A 20,945-nucleotide genomic window follows, 5' to 3' on the forward strand; every position below is an offset into this window, starting at 1 on the left:
AAGCACATGAAAAGATCATTCAAGTTCCCTAGGAGCAGAGATGGAAAAAAAGGCAGGTTACTCCACTGATGCCCCTATGAATCTTGCAAAAATCAAATACATGGTAACAGTCACTTTGTGATGATGCAGGGAGACAGGCACATGCATACAGTTACTAGAGGGAATGTAAATCAGAGGGCCTACCAGAGACCAAGCTGGCAGAATGCACCCAAGTAGCAAAGGGTGCCCTCGGACCCAGAAATCCCACTTCTAGAAAAAATGGGAAATATGACATATAAACAAGGATGGATATACACACATCATCCCAGAAGTTTTGCAAATAACAGTGAAACACTGCAAACAACCCAAATAATATCTGCATTTGTCAACAAGTTCTTTTGGTGACAAGCAACATAAAACAAGGCTAGCTAGTTGAAGGAAAAAAAGGGGGGAATTTACTGGAAAGATACTGTACTACATTTCTTGGAAATGAAAGAAGAGTCAAACAACCAATCCTGGAAAAGGACAAAAATGAGGCAGCCCCACGACCTCAGCAGCAGGAGGTAGAGGGAGCGCCGTACTCCTGTGAGCCGTCCCCGGCTGCTGCCAAGCCCGGAGCGCGCCTGCCCTCTCCCAGGACCGCGGCAAGATGCTTGGCCGGGAGGCACCATGGCCAACAGCTCCAGGTCTTGCCACTCAGTCCCCTTTCCAGGTCCTACACGTATATCCGAACCCAATCTCAGCGCCATTGAAGAGTTACTGACATCAAGTGTTAAAAATTCTGAGACTGTTTTTATAAGACACCACACGTGCTGCTGAAAATTAGAAGACTCGCCCCCCCACCCCACCTCCCCACCCCACCTCCCCACCCCCCACAGCACCAGTTTTCAGTCAAAAGACTTCACCCGAGCTTCAAATGAATTCTTTTTCAGTAAGAAATTGGGGACCTTTTGGGAAAGCAATCTACTGAGGTTTTGTTTGAGTTTTGTAGGTTTGGGAAGAAAAGGAACAGAGAATGTTCCATCTTTGCCAGGAATAAGTGAAGGTACTGTTGTTTTTTGTTTTGTTTTAAGTAAAACTGTTGGAGTTACAGGCTAGAAATAGAAATGAGCCTTTGGGGCATTAGTAATAAAAATCTATGAAAAGGTTGGGGCGCCTGGGTGGCTCAGTCGTTAGGCATCTGCCTTCGGCTCAGGTCATGGTCCCTGGGTCCTGGGATCGAGCCCCACATCGGGCTCCCTGCTGAGCGGGGAGCCTGCTTCTCCCTCTCCCACTCCCCCTGCTCGCATTCCCTCTCTCACTGTCTCTCTGTCAAATAAATAAATAAAACCTTAAAAAAAAATCTATGAAAAGGTGAGTTAAGCTATCTTAGAGCAGGCATGAAAATTTTTAATTTGTTCCATAAATCTCAGCTGTCTTGTGTCCCAGATCCTTTGCCTCCTCCTCACCATGACTTCTCTCCCTTTCCCTCGTCCCAAGATTCTGAGCTCTCACTTCCCACCACATAACAACCACACACAGAGCCTGAATACTGCCTTTATGTATCATGTACAATGCCACCCCTCCCAAGGTTCACAGACAAACCAACTCCCTGCCAGGGGTCCCACTGGTGTCCCAAGGGAGACCTCCCAGGGCGCTGGCACTTGTCCCTGTCCAGGTCCCCTTTCCTTTAGCCACCAGAATGCCATCACCACCCACCCTTCCACAAAATGGGAAAAATCTAGTCGATATCAAATGCAAAGTATGTTGTGTAACTGAATCCTCAATTAAAGAGAAAACATCTATAACGGACATCACTGAATATGAATATATTAGTATATTAGATCATATCATTGTGAAAACATAGATACAAGGGAAAGCAAATTTGGCAAAATATTAACAACTGGTGAAGCTAAGTGATGGGTACTCACTGAACTAGTTGTTCAATGTTTCTGCAGATCTGAACTTTTTCCAAAATAAAAAATTGAGGCAGGGGACGGTGGAGGGAGAGAAGGATGACAGGTCAGATTATCACCAAATTTGGATGGTACGTCTAGAATGATCTAACCAAGTGTAGGCGAAGTGGGATGTCACACAGTCTTATAGAAGAGCTGACACAGGGATATGGGGAGGAACAGGGTGATGGAGAGGTCATGCCATACACATTAAGATGCTATGGGCAATGAAAATGTTAGTTTCAAATATTAGCCTCAAAATGGAAATCGTGAGGCAGCTTGGACAATCCAAACTGACCACCCTGAATTGTCAAAAAGCTGCTTCCCACACTGTGTAGCTTGTCTAAAGGTATATAATAGCAGGAATTTAAATAAATTCTTTTAAATTTTAACCACAGTTAAGGAAGAGTTCAATGACTGACAATCCAAGAAGGCCATCTACAGAAGTGGGAAAAGGGAGTTTGAGACAGATCACCAAAATCCCCTGAAAGTCACCCTAAAGAACTTGGATTTTATCTTGTCAAAAAGGAGCCAGAACCACCACCCCCACCCCAATAAACTTTGCCATGTCCTCCAAACCAAGATTACCTGCTGACTACGGCACTGTGCAGCCATCAGCCTCTTTCAACGAGGTCTCCTTCCCCCAGCGTTATCCATGTTTCACCCTTAGCTCCTAGACGGTGCTGCTTCCATCAGCTGCTCTAACTTGCTCTAAAGCTAAACGCCTAACGCAAAATGATGCAGGATCACTCAAAACCAACACACAGGGAACTAGGGCTGTTAGTGATGCCAGCCCAAAGCTATCACACACAAATAAAATAAACACAACGAACCTATTAGAATAGCCAATAAACACTTTGGCTTTGAGAAGTTTCTTTTCAGGTAGATTTGAAAAAAACACCAAAAGTAGTGAACACTTGGGCACATATTTGTTTGCTTTTCTAGTAGGAACAGATCTACTCTTTGGGTTGACTTCCACCCCCGAAGAAATGTCTGGCCATCCCTCTGAACTGTGAGGTGCGCCCAGCTGAAGTGAATTTCTCATTTCCATATACCTTACATCATGTACACACTGGCATCAGAGCACGATGCATAAGAAGAAATATAAATAGAGCAGTGGGGAAAAAAACACATTTCATTCATACAATAAACTCTGAAGGCTTATTACTCAGCGTCAACATCAGGAAAAGATCATTTGATCCAAAACGAGCATCACAAGCAGGGCTAGTGATTCAGATTGTAAACTGTGCATTTGCCCAGGTACTAGGGGTTTGTGTTTTCCCGTCTTGGGGGAGCAAGGGACAGACAGGGAAAGGAAGGCAGTGGAGGTAGTGATGGTGGGGTTCTCTCTGTTCCAGCATGCTCCCTGAACCAAACATCAAGGCTCCAAGGAAAGCACGGAAGCACAGTAAGTGGTGCCACACGGGGTTTATTACATATCTAAAAGCTATTCTCAAAAATCTCTCCCAAAGGGAAGAGAGTTCCGACAGTACTCTCACAGTGACTTGTTTTTCGATCAAACACTTACTTAGCACCTACCAGGTGTTGGGCATGGTGCTGGGTGTTAGTGCGACAGACATGAGTAAGATTCAGCTCCTGCCCTGAAAGGACCTGCAGTCTGGGGAGAGGGACAGACAGACGGGCACACAATTACAGCAAAGTGTTATATTTTATACAAAGATGCGTTCATCTCAAAGCAGAAGGAATCACCATTTGCCAAGAGAAGGAGGTGAGAAAAGTGTATCAGGAAGGGGTGAAGGCACATGGGCTCACTTCAGCAAGTGGGAGCACATGGGCAGAAGCTCCTGCAGACAGAGGTCTGTGTGGTACCTCCTGGAGCTGACTGGGAGCCATGGAAGACTGGAGGAAGACAGTAAGATGTCAGAAACCTTCTGAAGTGCCGAGAACAGTAAAAAGGGCACTGTCATGGAATGGGGGTCTAAACTATGGCCAGGGCCAGTACCGACATGGACAATATTTAGCAGGGCATGCCAATGGGTTCGATACGGGGGACAAAGTGGGAGGAGGGAGAAGGCGACTTCAGGGATGAGTGGAAAGACAGCTGCCCCATCATAAAGATGGGGGACAGACTGGAAGAAGAAGAAAGGAGCTACTAAAATCAATTCCAGCAAAGCAGCACTGACTCGAGGAGCACACACAGTATCTCAAAGGCACATGGCTCTGCGGGTATGAAGGGTAGCACTCGGCTAGACATGAAGATTTGGGAATCCTCCACCTGGAGTGGTAATCCAAGCCATGAGTTGGCATGTGGCTTCCTCAGAAGTGTCTGTACAGTGACAAGGACAGAACTCTACAGAATGGGAATAATGTCAAGTCTTTGAAAGATCCTGAGTGAAGTGGGCACAGAAGTAGGAGGGGAACCAAAGAAAGCAAGAAAGGGGCCATGGAAACCAAGGGGGAAGAGACTTACAAGGAAGAGGAAGTGTAATAAGATAAGGAATGGCAGGTTTCCTTCTAGATCTGGTGATGAGTAGGTCACCAGTGAATGAGGGAGATAAGTTTCATTAAAATTGTTGGCAGAGGGGCACCTGGGTGACTCAGTCGGTTAAGCATCCGACTCTTGATTTCAGCTCAGGTCATGATCTCAGGGTCGTGAGACTGAGCCCCCCATCAGCTCAATGGAAAGTATGCTTCTCTCCTTCTCCCTCTGCCCCTCCCCCCCACTCAGGCTTGCTTGCTCACTTTCTCTCTTAAAATAAATAAGTAAATCTTTAAAAATATATAAAATTGTTGGCAGAGATGACAGTACTGGACTGGGAAGTGGATATGGAAGTAGAGATAATATGCTCTCTAGAAAGAGCTCAGAGAGGGGGAGAGAGCTAAGGATGGAAGATGAGAGACATAACGTCAAGGGAGGATAGGATCTCAGCCTTCCTCAACTTCTCTGGACTCACGGAACTTCCCCAAGAGCCCCAGACACAAAAGATGGCACCCAGGAGTCCCAAATCCAGGAATGACACAATCATTTCATTACAACAGCTGCTACAACAGTACAGCAGCACCAGACCTTTGTGAATCAGAAAATTTATAATAAAATTTTGAATATTTTGTATTCAAAATATTCCTGGAAGAATCTCCCAGAATATTCCTGGAAGGTCTCATGAAAAAGGGATGAAGATTCCATGGCTACTTACATGATCAGTCCTGGGCTAAACAGTGTTTCCATACATCGGACTTCTCAAAGCCTGCTATGTGCTACCATGCGTGAGCAGACCTGCAAGATCCGGTTAGGTACTTCCCAAACTTAAGCCAGGAAACACTTTTTTCCTTAGAGCATCTGCAGGCAAGAGCATTCTGAGACAATCTATGGGCAATGGTGCCTTGAATCCATGAGGAGCAGGACTTCAGTGACCACATGCAGCTGAGTAAATTACTCCTGATGAGTTAGAAAACCCCATAACCATTCCTTGATGGGTTCAATGCCAGAGACAAATTTAGGGAAGCAAAGAGATTTCAGTTCTCAGAGTTGCTTCTAGAGTGACCTGACCTAGTGAGAGCTGGTTTGTTTCTTCTACTTGACCTTCACCCAGTTTCTGAAGCTGGTTTCTATGTGGATCCATTAGTTGTGCTTCTTAGATTTCTTCAAGGAAGGGAAGGCAAGAGGAAGGATAATTTTGAGGAGAGCACAGTAGTGAAGTTGGTTTCCTTCTTTTTTTTTTTTAAGATTTATTTATTTGAGAGAGAGAAAGAGTATGTGGTGTGGGGGGGGGGGGCGGAGGGAATCGCCAGCAGACTCCCCACTGAGCACAGAGGCTCGACCTCACGCACCTGAGATCATGACCTGAGCTGAAACCAAGAGTCCAATGCCCAACCAACTGAGCCATCCAGGCGCCCCATATCAGTTTCCTTCTATTCTGCAGTACATTTTGCCTCTGTCAGGGCTATGAAGGCTTGGATCGAGAATTCAGATCTCTTGTCTGGCAAGGTTTCTAGCTACTGCCAGACTCAGAACACTTCTGCAACATTAAGTTCTCTAATTATGCTTTGGAGACAAATTTGTGAAGAAATTCCAAAATGGAGGAGGGGTGGGGAGGGTTGGTTTACCCAGGTATTTAGCAAAGAAGATCGAGACCGGGCACTGGCACTTATCAAATAAAAACTACGCCAGACACAGAACACTGGGCTTGTAAACTACCTCGCTATGTTCCAGGTGCATGTAGCACTGGCAAATGATGGATTTACAAGCGAGATCCTAGAGGAAAATAAAAGAACCATCAGCACTCACACACAGGCAATGTTTCTTAGCATTCCTCTTCCTGGTCCCTGGTCCAATCTACTCAAGTGGCAGCACTTTCTATACTTGCAGGACAGACTGGCTTTGTACTGCAACAGTCATAAAGCCACCTCAAGATTAATCCTCTAACTATATGTAAAAATAGCTGCCATTGTGTTCCTGGGCAGAAGCCTCTTCAAGACAACAGCACTCCAAAATAGCTTCAGAGCCCAGAGACCAGGGTAGGAGGGAGAAACAGCCAAATGCTGTGTTGTTTTGGTTCCTCAACTTTTGAACAAATGCCTCTTACACTGTAAGTAAAAATAGTCCTTTTTTTCAATTTTAACGTGCCATTTTAAAAAGTGACTTTATACATGCTAATGGCAGTTTTCTGATATATCCCGAATGTTCTTTAATTCCTCTCTAGGAAAAAAGAAGTCCTCCATTTTCAAGGTTTTTGTCCCACTTTCATGTACTTGTCGACAAAGATAAGCCCCGCAGAGGTCCCCAGAGCAGACCCGACAAACGATGACAGTCCTGTGGATTCTGCTCCTTGGACTCCTGGCATTTCTTTACTGTGAGTGTTATTTGGCCAGAAAAATACCAGTAGCAGGATGGGTATCTCCCTTTCCAGCTTTCTGCAAAGACTCTTAAGGCAGAAGTGATGCCTGCTGGGAAAAGGCTGATGTCAGCTCTTAGGAGCACAGCTCCCTGCTCGGATAAGGAGGTCTTTGTTTTCGGCTGAACTGTGAAAATGAGAAAATGCCTCTAGCCTGACAAACAAGCAACCCACACAACACAGGTCAGGCCTGTGACCTTTATTTAAAGGTACCACACTTCATTAGCAAACACTTGCATGGAACACACAGACGCGCCTTTAGCATCACAGGGGAGCAGAAGTCGCCACAGAAGAGCAGCGTCGCGTCCATCCCTGAGGAGGCCGGCCCGCAATGCCGACCGCCGTGTTAGGGCCACAGTCTCACACTAACCCATTCGTAGATTATACTTCCCAAGCGCCAAACATTATTAAAGACCCAGGCTCCCTTCTCATTTACCTTTTTTTTTTTAAGTAAATACACATATTTGCTGCACATGGAGGGGAGAGATTTTTTAAAAATCCTAATTTAACATTATCTCAGTTATTTAGGATAACTAAAATTAAGACTACAAAATATCCTCCTGAATCCCCCAGAACACTTTTTGGGGTACCCAGAAGATTGTGTGTAGAAGTACAGAAAAATACAGAATTTCAAGGCTAAAATGCCCCAAGTTTGGATGATGCCAAGAAGGATGGGGGAGAGAAGAGAGAGCACATAGTTTGAGGGATTCTATTTCAAGAGCATCTGATTTATGAAATCTGGAAAGGAAAAAAAAATGTGTCTCTATATACTTAAACCAAATTTTAAACTGCTCCAGTGTGCATCTGTTAGAGTAAGGTTACTATCGGCCTGTGCCACTAACTTAAAATTGGGTTAGAACTTTTAAACAAGAATTAAGACAATTTTTTAAAAAAGATTTTTTATTTATTTGAGAGAAAGCAGAGCGAGCGAGAGAGAACACAAGTGGGGGGGCAGAGGGAGAAGCAGACTCCTTGCTGAGCAGAGAGCCCGAAGAGGGGCTCAATCCCAGGACCCTGAGATTATAACTGGAGCCGAAGGCAGAAGCTTAACCGACTGAACCACCCAGGCACCCCCAAGAATTAAAATACTTTAAAAAGCACTTTTCTGGGCATAAACGAACAAACAGACAAACATACATGCCTGTTTGTTCCTATAGGGCTCTTGCCTGCAGAGACACACCATTTCAAGCCTCTTCCAGGGAAGCTGAATGGCAGCTCTTCTTTAGCCATCTCTGAAGGGACCATCACTGCTCTGGGAGGGTTTGCTTGAAGAGCGTTCTTATTACTGACAGCTCTTCATCACTTTATGCCCCCACCCTGGTTACTGCTAAAATGAAGTCTCCACCTCTCATCTCCAAAGCATCATCAGTAGCGTTTTGAGAGTGCTTAAATAGAAGATTGTCCAAAACTAAAAGGCGTTTAAGGTCCTGTATCAATAGCAGCTGGATACCTGCACTATTAATGTAAACGTAACATGCTCGCCAAGAGCACTGGCTCTGGGATCAGGCAGGCTGGGTTTTGATTCCTGGCCCCGTGACCTACTAGCTAGCTGTGTGACCCTGACCAAGTACTGTAGAACCTCTCTGGGCTTCAGTTTTACCATCTGTAAGTGAGGGATAATCACAGTATACACATCGTGGGGATGTGAGGATGGGCTGAGATCATGCCCATGAGGTACTCAGCACAGTGCTTGGTACATAATAAAGAATCAATCATCACTGTTATTAATAAGCCCCGATGCAAAGGCTCTCGGGATTCTGTGGCTGCTGCAGATCCTGAGCTGTTACCATTCTCGGTGATGAAGTGTGCCTCTCTCTAAGGCTTATGTGGACTGCAACATGCTCTGTCTATAAATACATATTACTGTTTACCTTACAAAGCCCCAGTTGCCAGCAGGGTCAAGGTACCAAAATAACCCCAACTCTTCAATTTCCTCTGGGTCTAGTTTTTAATGTGAAATGAGGAACTGCCCTCTTCACTTTCAGGGAGTTTGTGGAATAGTCTCTTGGTAAAGCATGTCCATATGTATCCAAACTAAAGATACTAAAGAGATACAAGAAGGGCGCCTGGGTGGCTCAGTCGTTAAGCGTCTGCCTTCAGCTCAGGTCATGTTCCCAGGGTCCTGGGATCGAGCCCCACATCAGGCTCCCTGCTCGGCAGGAAGCCTGCTTCTCCCTCTCCCACTCCCCCTGCTTGTGTTCCCTCTCTTGCTTATCTCTGTCTCTGTCAAATAAATAAATAAAAAATCTTTAAAAAAAATAAAGAGATACAAGAAACAGAGTCACCAAAGGGAGTGTGATGCTGCTGCCAAGCATCTTGGCACCACAAACTATAGATACTCCAGAACACTTGAGGTACCATTTATACAATCAAAATACAAACAAAATCCAGAGGAAAACCCCAAAACCCATTTTAGCCAGTAATCAGTAAACTGTTTTGTTTTTTTAATGAGTTTCCTTAATTTCAGCACTTAATTTCAAAGGCTGCCTCCAACTTTTCTGTCAAGAGGAAAGAATGACTGTTTTTGAGTTTGTCTATTTCTCCCTTTTTTCTATTCATGCTAATGGAGGGAAGAGTGAAGCAACTAGGGCCAAGGGGGGGTGGGGGGGCACAGGGGAAGGAGTAAGAATAGGGAGGGGAGGGGAGGGGAAAGACCAAAGGAGGAGGAAAAGGAGCAGCAGAGGAAACATAGGAGCCCAAAAGCTGCATATGCACTCAAGGAGAAAGCAGAACTGGCTACACTGGGCTTGAGAAAAGACTTCAGAAGAATGGCCACAGAATCAAAGGCAGCAGCACTGGACACATTTCACACCAGGACGGGATTTCAAAGGCGCGCCATCCGTGAGGAGAGGCACTGTTTTCTTTCACTAGCCCTTCCCCATTCAGTGTGGACTGCTAACTCGGTCCGTGGCAAACTCAGCTGGTCAGAGCACAAGCCTAGTGACCATGGCTTTGATCCCAGTGTGAGCTTACTGGTTCTGCCCCATCGCAGGCCGGGGGCAGCTACTTCACGACTGCATAGCCCTGATCGAAGAGGACGCCTCCCCCGGCTGGAAGAGGGGCGCAGTCTCCTGAAAGTGGGTCTGATTCAATTCAACACAGAAATTATTCAGTCCCTACCAGGTACTGGACATTGGATTGGTGAAGTGTCATAAATATATGATGTCCATATTTAAGATGCATGGGATCCTGCCTTGGGTAAAATACAGCTCTGGCAAATGATCTTTGGTTTTGGTGTCACACACAACAGGGTTAATCCCAGCTCCACTGCTTTGGACACATGATCCTCTCCGAGCTTCAATTTCTGCTTCTGTAAGTAACAGACCTCTCACTTACACACACAAACACACACACACACACACACGTCTTAAAGGGTCACATTTATTGTGAGGGTCAAGTAAGACAGTATCTTTAAAGTGTCTAGCACAGGATGAGCATACAGTGAGCGCTCAATAAATGTTCCCTCCCTTTCACAGGCGACTGACTCAGCAGTTCAATGGCAAACCTTCAACACACACAAACCCTACACATACCTTCACACACAAAGTTGAAAACAGCTTCATTTCCAAAAGTCACCTCAGACTGTACTCTTCAGCACAGAACTCTCAGCCAAGCAGCCCAAACTAGGTCACAAAACCAGTATGAATTTAGCCTGCTGTTTTGCTCCATCAATTGTCGGCCTTCAAGAGTTTTTACAGTACTGCAAATACACAAGATATTACACATGCACAAGTTTATCTACTGCAGCATTATCAGGATTGTAAAATGCTGGAAATTACCTAAACATCCAGACAGAGGGGATTGGTTAACTGAACTCTGGCACATGCATGCCATGGAACGCTATGCAGCTGGAAACAAGGAGGAGGAAGTGGCATGAAGAGATTTCTATGGTATATGGTTGAATGAAAACCCCAGAACTCAAATGAACATATAAAGTGTGTTAAGAAAAAAACAGGGAATTGAGAAACCATTCATGTATCTGCTTACTTTTACAAAAAGAAACACAAGAAGGATCACAGCCTACCAGAGGAAGGAACAAAAGGAAAGAAAGACAGAGGGGAGCAAGTAACACTCCTCACTCTTCCAAGTATTTTTTTAATATAGTCTTGACTTTTAGAAGCGTGTTAATGTTTTATATATTCAAAAAATAAAGTGAAATCAACAAAGATGGAAAAAAATCTCCCGCTGAATGCAAAGATACATGAATGAACCCAACCATACATTCTTGTTAACACAACACAGAAGTGGGGACAGGGGAAGTAGTGGACTACAAAGTTACCGGTACTTTGTTACACACTCAGCAAGGAACAAAAAAAGAACTGCCAGCAAATCTTGAACTCTTTCTGGTAGGTTTGTTTTTCAAAGTGCTATGGGCACAGCAATTCTGAAAGTATTTTATGTGAACTATAGGAGTGAACGATAAAGTAAATGTACTGCTGGGAAGCAGGGAGATGCAAATATGGAGTGGGGGATGATGAGGAAGAATTCTGTGGAATCGGGTTAGAATTGGGAGTATTAATATGAACTCATGATTTCTTAGCAAAGAGTGCTATTCAACAGAACTTTCTGTGATGGTAGAAATATTCTGTATCTGTGCTGTACAATACGGTAGCCACTGAGTATGAAATATGAAGTAGTCTGCTGAGTATGAAATGTGGCTAGTACAACAGAAGAACTGAATTTTACATTTTTTTTAATTTTAAATTTGAACTGCCACACGTAGTTAGTGGTCTATGATATTAGACAACTCAAATCTAAAGGCAATGACACCATAAAAATACTTAGCACCCAGATTTTGGCTTCTAAATCCTATTGACCACTAAAAGGAACCAGGGTCCCCTGGAGAAATGGTTGATTCCATGGCTGGCACAGATTGGTTACAAGAGGAGAAGGATGTTTGCCAGAAAGTAAGAAGTGCTTTAAGAAAAAAAAGGCGGCACATAACAAGGATACAGGAACCAGCTGAAAGTGCTCTTATTCACCAAATTAGGGACAGCTATAAAATAGCAATCCATGAGTCCATATGGGTCATGGATAGAGGAAAAGAGAGCTGTTCCTTAGCAGATCACACCTGAATACCAGCATCGTAGAAAAAAATTACTTATTGACATTTCCAGGAGAGGAATCCCGACACCCACGCCTCCATACCTTACTTAATCCACTCTCTTTCTCAGAGACACAGTATCTTTCAATTTCTAAATAAAACATTCATATTCTTAACACTTTTCTTAAGAAACAAACAAAAAAATACTTCTCTGAGTCACCATATCAACAAGAAAGTTAATGAAGAGTTCAAATGACCCAGGCTATACAGGGTTGGAATAAGAGTCCAGAAATTCTCAATTTCTAAGTTCTGGAGAAATCACTAAGGACACCTCTCTTCTTTGTCCTCCTCCCTAAGTCAGAGGAAATTTAGTCGTTGTCTGTAGCTTCCTACTCTGGCTCAGAGACACTCAATCTCTCCTCCTCTCTATTGGAAAGTATCTCAATATGATGATTATAATGAAATGCAGCCAAGGCTTGCATCTTTGAAACTCTCTTACTAGCTGTCAAAACTGTTTTTCAGCAACACTCCATGCCCAGAATTATTGTGATTTCTTCAGTGATAAAATAAACAAAACACATTTTCACTACACAACATGAACATGTACTAAGAAGATAAAAGGCAAAAAATCATTTTGTAATTTCCTTAAAGAGAAATATACTAGACCATTCTTTTCCAAAGAAACATCAATTTGTAATTTATTATTAAAAAAAATTCTTAGACATATCAAATAAAAAGGAGGGAACACCCTATAGCTCAAAGAGGAAACATACCCTCAAATCCAACAATACTAAGTACCCTACAACATGAAGAAGAGAGGCAGCATTTTTCCAATTTGCCTATAAAATCCGTAATTCTGCTCTTAGAAGATACAAATAGAAACACTGTTACTGTTATTGAAACAAATAATTATCAAAGGAGAACAGTGACAGCAGAATGAACAGACCACAAGCTGATCATCTAGAGGTCCAGGCTGTGTGGCCTGGGGGTTGGTGGGGGTGCTGCTCTTTCTGTTTGCCTAAAACTCTGTGTGATGACATCAATTGTGAGATGCACATGAAATCTATCAATTCTATTTCTATTATTTACACTTCAAATTATTTATAGTCCTCTGTAATTCAAGGTCGTATTTGCAATGACCCAAGGAGTTACAAAATCACTTTCTGGTTTGTTTGGGGTTTTTTTTTTAAGAATTTATTTATTTATTTGACAGAGAGAGAGCACAAGCAGGGGGAGCGGCAGGCAGAGAAAGAGGGAGAAGCCGACTCCCTGCTGAGTAGAGAGCCTGACGTCTGGCTCGATCCCAGGACCCTGGGATCATAACCTGAGCCGAAGGCAGATGTTTAACCAACTGAGCCACCTAGGCGCCCCTCATTTTTTGTTTTAACACTGAAATAATAATATTAATGATGACTGAGTGCTTACCATCTAGATGCCAGGCACTGCACTAGGCATTTACAATCATCCTATGAGGAAATAGCTATGATTACTTCCACTGAAAAATAAAGAAGCTGAAATTTGAGCCCAGACTTTCTGAATGAAATTCACACACACTCAGGCATTAAATTCACCATAATAGTATTTTTATTCTTTATCATTGTTATCAATATCAGATTCAGGGACTTAGCAATAATGAAATAGCTACTATCATCAATTGAGTGTCATACTGCACCAAACTCCCTGCATATGCTGATTCTTGTGCTCATGACAGGCCTCACATGAGCTATTATCATTGGCATTTTACAAAGAAGGATATTGGGCCCAGGTACATTAAATGACTGGTCAAGTAAGTGGCAGAATTGCGATTTAAACCAAGGCATGTCTGCTCGCAAAATATACTGTTTCAGGGCTACCTCCCCTTTCCTTCCTCCAAAAAAAAAAAAAAAAAAAAAGACCAAATGTCTCCTATGTGGGTTTCAGGAAAGAGGATGGCAGCAGAGGAGAAGAAGAAATTCCTAGTAATAAGAGAATGAACAAACAGTTGAGCGCCCATAATCTAAATGACGAGCCTCTCCCTATTTGGAAGGGCTCATTGTTTTGCGGTGCCTTGTTGCTGGATTCCTGATTGTAGCAAATTCCAGGGCTCCAGACTGCAGGCTCAGCCTCTGACTAACACTACAGTGATTTATTTGAGGATAAATACCTCTGTCAGTGTGTCTTATGACTGCACACAACAGTCCAAGCGGGCTGGAATGCGCGGAATGCTCAGGACTGCGGGCGCTGAGACAGCACAGCGCTGCAGGCGTTACCAGAGGCCTCTCGCCGCTCAAGGTCTCCGCCAACGAGAAAACAGCAACTCTGAGCAGTCACGTTCCTGCCAGAATCAGCAGCATCCTCAGAAATCACAACTGGGGAAGCCAAGCACTGTGAATAATTACAAAACATCAATTCATGCCTGGGGAGGCGGAAAAGAGAGTAGGCTCTTGTAACCTGGATCTACAAAGCTCCACCTCCTAATCATCAGGCTACCTCACTGCCCCCGACAAGCTCCCCGACCCTGACAGTACCGACTGGCTGCACGGGTGCCAGAGCGGACCCTCCGGGCCGCTGACTGGCTGTCTCCAAGCGCCGAGAACACGGGAAAAGGCATTCCACTCCCTTTGCGGGGCATGCGCGTTCAGAAGAGAGTGCAAAGGGGAAGCCGGAACAAGGCGCACAGAAGCAAGCTACTTTCCCAATGTAAACGTGGGAACGCTGTACGGATTCAGAAAACTTTCGTGTCAACCCCTTTGTTTCACAAATAAGGAAACTGAGGCCCAGAGAGTGGGAGAAACTCATGTCATGATTGTAGAGAATGCTGGTGGCAGATGGAGGACCTGCCCCAAGCCTGGTTCTCAACAGCTACAAGAGGCTCACATACCAGAAGCGATGAGCAGCACCTTATCATAAACACAAAAAGCCATCTTTCCCACTTTAGGAAGGTCTCAAGTTTATACCATGAATATACAAGGTGAGAATTAATTCAATCGTTTCCCCTCCGCCCCCTTTCTGCAGTTTTTCTTTCCACAATCAATTGTGGCCTGGAAGCGGATGATCCTCCTTGGAGTCAACAGTAGCTGAATGCTACATCCCAATGCCTATATCATTCACCTCACTGCAGCACGTAGACATTTTATTATCTCACATCACCACAAGAAGAAGAAGGGTGAGTACAGTACCACAGATATTCTGAGAGAAAACCACACTCACATAACTATTATGACAGTGTTGTAATTGTTCTATTTTATTAGTTATTGCTGTTAATCTCTTACCATGCCTAATTTATAAATTAAACTTTCTCATAAGTATCCATGTTTAGGAAAACACACAGCATATATGGGGTTTGGTACTATCTGTGCATCAGGCATCTACTGGGAGTCTTGGAACATACACCCCTCAGATAAGGGGGAGGAGAGGGACTACTGCACTTTTTTTTTTAAAGATTTTATTTCTTTATTTTGAGAGAGAGTGAGAGAGAGCAAGCATGAGAGGGGGGCAGAGGCAGAGGGAAAGGGAGAAGCAGGCTCCCTGCTTTGCAGGGAGCCTGATGCGGGACTCGATCCCAGGACCCTGGGATCGTGACCTGAGCAGAAGGCAGACACTTAACCAACTGAACCACCCAGGCGCCCCGCTACTGTACTTCTTAATATGTACAACTCTAGACTCCTAAGCAAAACATTTTACATATGTCTGTTCAGGTGTTAACCTTTCCTTCCATTTCCTGGCCCATAAGACAGTCACCAAAGACTGATTCTCCTAACAACGATCAGTGATACAGGCAAGAAAAGGCAGTCTTCAGACAACCACCCCCCAGAAGCTGGAAGAGAAAGCTAACATCCGTGGGGAACACACACACACACACACACACACACACACACACACACACACACACACACACACACACACACACACACACACACACACTCATACAAACAAGTTGGAAGGAAAGAAGAGGTCATCTCTCAAGTTATCAAAAACGGTTAATGCCCCGCCTGGCAGGAGAGCCCTGTTCATCCTTTCACTTCATTGCTGGCACAAATTGCAGAAGAACATGGCCCCTGCACGGAGCACATGGAAGCCAACACCAGAATGCCCTCACTTCAGAAAGAGGAAACTCACAGATGGGGGCTGAAGATGCGACTCATCTTAGAAGCATGGTCATTTTCACAGTCCAGGTCATCGTCCCCTTGCTCCACGCTGAACTTCCTCTTGCTGGGACTGATGGGCGGGGGGCCTGTGCGGTGACTGCTGAGGGCAGACGCCACAGGGAGGGTCTGCATCCTGGGTTCTCCTCTGAGAGCAGCTTCACCTACGCAGAGAGAGATGATGTCGTCACCAAGGAGGCGAAACTCCCCCACCTCAGTGCCCCGCTTCCCCGCCCATCCCTTGCAAAACTACTCCCAGTGGAAAGTTTTGGCAACAGGATGGGCTGCCTGCCCTTCTCAGAACATGGCCTGAGCGTGAGGTGAGCTGCCAAGCACAAGACATTTTACACAAACGTGGGTTTCTACACAATAACTCACTCCCCTCCCCCAGCTTTATTGAGATGTAACTGACACAGGGCACTCTGCAAAGTGAAGGTGCAGAAGGGACTGATTTGATACACTTATATATTGCTAACACCTCCATCACAACACATAATTCCCATGTCTTCAATAACTCTTTAGGGTAGAGTAGTTTAAAATCAAAAGTTGCAATAAAGTAACAGAGGGGTAAAAGTACTGACCACAAACCATCTCAAAAGTTAATTTAAAACAATAAAGGGCTTTTGATGGGTGGGTATTCGACTCTACCTATAAGAGAATGACCTAACACAGGCTTCATTAGAACATGACTAGAAACTCACTTTTCTTGCCTGTTACATTTTTATTACAATTTTGGTATGTTATTTTTTCTTAAAGAATGAGGAAAATTTATGGGTTAATAATTCACATATTTGCCCAAAATGTTAAAAGAAATGAAAACACATTGTTTAATGAAAAATAAACATTTCATTCTTACAGCACACTAAAAATGGCACATTAAATATTTTTTACTATTATTAGCACAAAGTTTCTGCATATAATTTGTCATGAGCTTGATACACAGGTGCAGTTCTCAAACACTTTCAAAGTTAAACACTCAAATTAGAATCCGCATTATGATCTGATTCAACATCTTGGAGTTTTTCATTCCTGTAATTAAAAAGACTTTGTACTAGGTGATAACTTTGTGTTTCATTATTAATTAAGCATAACCCTTTATTATAATAAAAGTTTTACACCTTCTAAAATTTATAAACAAGAGTAATATATATTTTAAGAGAAAATTTCTAGTTATCTAAGTCATATGGGAGGGTTACCTAAATTTTTCACAAATAATAACCCTTTTGTCATGCTATTATTCATTCACACTGGCCTCTAAGGCATGGTCAATTTTGTTTCCACTTGGTCACAATTTGAGAGAAATATTAGGATAAAGTCAATTTCATCTGTGACCCTGTGGTACCTTAGAAAGGAAATCTTTGTTTGCCACCACTAATTTTCATATCATCACAGATGTGTGGACAGTTTTAACAGCCGTTTGCTTCATACACATATGACAAATACGATTTTGTTAGGGAAAGGAGTGAGGGCAAAGCCTCCTGAATGTTTACCAGGAAAAATAAAACTTTTGCCAATTTAGTCATCAAGATATAAACTAGCAAATATACACTGACCCCCTAATACACCTCCCAGGCAGGATTTCTTTTAGAGATTTTGGCCCCAAAGCAAACTGAAACTTTCCATTTTAAATGAGATACCTAAAAACAGGCCATATTGCTGGCCTGCCACACTCAGACATTCAGTAGGACTTTGGTTGTCCTCTACTTCCTATTTATGAACTTTTGGTTTAAAAAAGCAAGCAAACAGTGGTGCCTGGGTGGCACCATCAGTTAAGTGTTCGACTCTTGATCTGGGCTCAAGTCATGATCTCAGGGTCATGGGATCAAGCCCCATGTCGGGCTCCACGCTCAACGCCAAGTCTGCTTAAGACTCTCTTTCCCTCTGCCCATTCCTCCTCAAATAAATAAATCAATCTTTTTTTTTTAAGCAAATAAAAAGCCATGCTAATATTTGTATTGTGATAAATCAGAAAATATTCTTTCCAAATATGCTCTCCTCTCTTATACCCTCCACCTCCACAGAAAGGGGAGAGGGCATTTCGAATGTAAAATGTCAGTAGCCCGGCTAACTTTTGGAGGAACCCTGATGATACCCCCAGGAACTCGGCAATTGCAAATCAAGCCTCATCAACACGGCACAGAGCCACCATGCCCTCTGACCTGTGTTTCTCCACATCCTTGGCAGGTTCAGCGGAGATGAGGAGTACTTGGGCTCTGTCTGGACCCCTGGGCTTTGGGAACCATTTTATCAAATGCCAGATGTGTAGCAACAGCAGTTGCCATGGAAACCTGCCACCACAGCAACAAATTCAAATCACTCCAAAAAAAGAAGAACCACCCATTACAACACTAGCATACACTGCTAAGCGAAAAGCAAAACTCTTGGAGTTAGAACAACATTCCCACTGCAGTCCCCAATTTCCATCTTAATATAAGCTCGTTTGTGCTTGTCTGCAGTTTAAGTTCATCAAATGGAGCACTGCTTATCTTTAAGACCAAATCGCTGGTGTCTGACATAGAAAGAAGAAAGTGCACAGGAATCTTTGGAAACACTGGGATTTCTAACCTGATAGGTAAAAGACCCACAGAGGAAGCACAGGTGGTTCTTCTTCCCTAGAGGCTGTGACAAAACTGTACCAAATCCCCTAGAGCATGTTGTTAGTGCTGGAAGGGGTCCTGTACACCTGGATTCCCTCACTGGACAGAGAAAACTGTGCCCCCAGACATGGAGGGCCCTGCTCAGGTTCACACAGTTAGTGGGTTTACTGTAAGCAAGAACCCATGCCCTCTGCCTATCAGAGTGACATCCCCTTGTAAACACTGTGCAAGGCCCACACATGGCTCGGAGCAAAGGAACTAGGGGTAGAAGGGAAGAAATTCACAGTTACAAGTTTAGAAACTGGTCTTTTCACAGTTATGTACCCTCATTCATTTCAGGGCCTCCACTCAAGGACCCTCATGCAACACCTTGTATTATAAAGTGTGATTTGCTTTTATTATGGTCTAAGTGGCAAAGGAAGGTTAAAGTTATTTTAGAAAAATTGAAGAGAACACATAGACTGGGAATCAAGACACTAGCAGGACATTGTCACTGCATTTAGGGCCAGCTGAATACTGGCACACACTTCCCCTCTCTGGCCTGCCTACAATAAGGGGCTGGACTAACCAACACCTAACACTTCCTTCAGCCCTCAGGGTTAGTAACCCAACGCTGTGATCTACAACCCTGTACTCAATCAAGTACCAACCAGCCAACATTTACTAAGCAATTATTACTCGTGTAACACTGAATGAAGGTAGCAAAATGCAAAGGTGTCATATAATCAAAAAACCAGAAAGTGAACCCATGGTCACATAAACTTGGAAACCATGAGATTAAACAATTTCCACAGGAGTTTCTTCGTTACAGGCCTTCTTGTCCTCTAAAAAGCACTTGTCCATTTCCAAGCCAGAAACTTGGCAGTGCTGCTTTTAGTCACCCCATCATCCTACAGATCTCTGTAAACTCCATCTTCCACAGCAGCATTCTGGCCATGTCAACCCACCAGGACCCCAAACAGTCAAGGGCTTGTCCGTCACTGATGAAATAACCTCCAGGCTGCTTCTGCATTCATACCCAACAAGTGGTCCCACGGCCTTCCCAGACTTTGCTTCTAGTATCCCCCTCTGTAAGCTCTCAGAGTGTCAGCCCTAGAAGTTAAACCAGACTGGACATCACTGCACAGAGATCTCACCGTCTAACCCCGAGGCCTTTACTCAGTTTCTTCCTCCGATCTTTTATACTTAAATCCTATGCATCCAGCAAAGGTCACTTAAAATGCCTCCTCCTTCATGTTGCCTTCCTTGACTCCTCAATCTAAAAGTCATCACTTCTTCTGAATACCCACAGAAATTTATCCCTACGATACCTCCCTTCCTACTTGGTTTTGCGCTCCCTGAAGCAGTGGACATTTAATTCATTTTATATACTCGAGAATGCAAAGCACAATATCTTCCACACAGGAGATGGATGGTAAACACTGCTTGAATGACTCCATGAGGCAGGGCAATGGGGCGCCCAGATTAGAGAGCTAGAGGATATGTTAAAGATCAAAGATGCCATAAAGTAAGGAATCTCAAAAGATCTATTTAAGAATATATAAATAACTCTCAAAACTCAACAATAAAAAGAACTTGATTTAAAAAAGGGAAAAGAGGGCGCCTGGGTGGCTCAGTTGGTTAAGCGTCTGCCTTTGGCTCAGGTCATGATCCCAGGGTCCTGGGATCGAGTCCCGCATCGGGCTCCCTGCTAGGCGGGGAGTCTGTTTCTCCCTCTGCCTCTGCCTCTCTCTCTGACTCTCATGAATAAATAAATAAAACATTTAAAAAAATTAAAAAAATAAAAATAGGAAAAGAGATAGGCAAATAGCCAATAAGCACATAGAAAGATGTCTGACATCATTAGCGATCAGGAAAACATAAATCAAAACCACAATGAGATACCACTTTATACACACTAGTGGGGCTATAATCAAAAGACAGAAAGTGACAAGTGTTGACAAGGATGTGGGGAATTCGGAACCCTTGTGCATTGCTGGTGTAAATGCAAAATGGTGCAGTTGCCATGGAAAACAACTCTGGGCAGTTCCTCCAATGGTTAAACATAGAGTTACCACATAAGCCAGCAATTCCACGCTGAGGCATATAACCAAGAGAAATTAAAACACATATTCACATAAAAGCTTATATGAATGTTCATAGCAGCATTATTCATAATAGCCAAAAACCCAAATGCCCAGCAACTGATGAATGGATACAGAAGACATGCAATCTATCCATATGATGGAACATTATTCAGCCATAAAAAGCAAGGAAGTATTGATTCATGGATGAACCTAGAGAACAGTATGTGAAGTGAAGGAAGCCAGACACAAAGGGCCACATACTGTCTGATTCCACTGACCTGAAATGTCCAGAATAGGCAAATGTGAAGAGACAAAAAGCAGATTAGTGATTGCTGCTGAGGGGTGGGA

At 43.6% G+C, this 20,945-nt stretch overlaps 1 protein-coding gene across 5 annotated transcripts in view; it reads right to left on the minus strand.

Moving 5' to 3' along the window:
- The window catches only part of VGLL4 (vestigial like family member 4), a 150,157-nt gene that overhangs the window by 24,766 nt on the left and 104,446 nt on the right, over nucleotides 1-20,945 (minus strand). For all 5 annotated transcript variants that reach the window (XM_073901657.1, XM_025885361.2, XM_073901658.1 and 2 more), the window contains one exon: nucleotides 15,909-16,098. In XM_073901657.1, coding sequence (XP_073757758.1) covers nucleotides 15,909-16,098 — 190 coding nt within the window. The remainder of the gene's footprint in view (nucleotides 1-15,908; nucleotides 16,099-20,945) is intronic.

Source organism: Callorhinus ursinus, unplaced genomic scaffold (assembly GCF_003265705.2).
Source record: "Callorhinus ursinus isolate GAN/ISIS: 27379988/994484 unplaced genomic scaffold, GSC_fseal_2.0 scaffold15, whole genome shotgun sequence".
Taxonomy (NCBI): Eukaryota; Metazoa; Chordata; class Mammalia; order Carnivora; family Otariidae; genus Callorhinus; species Callorhinus ursinus.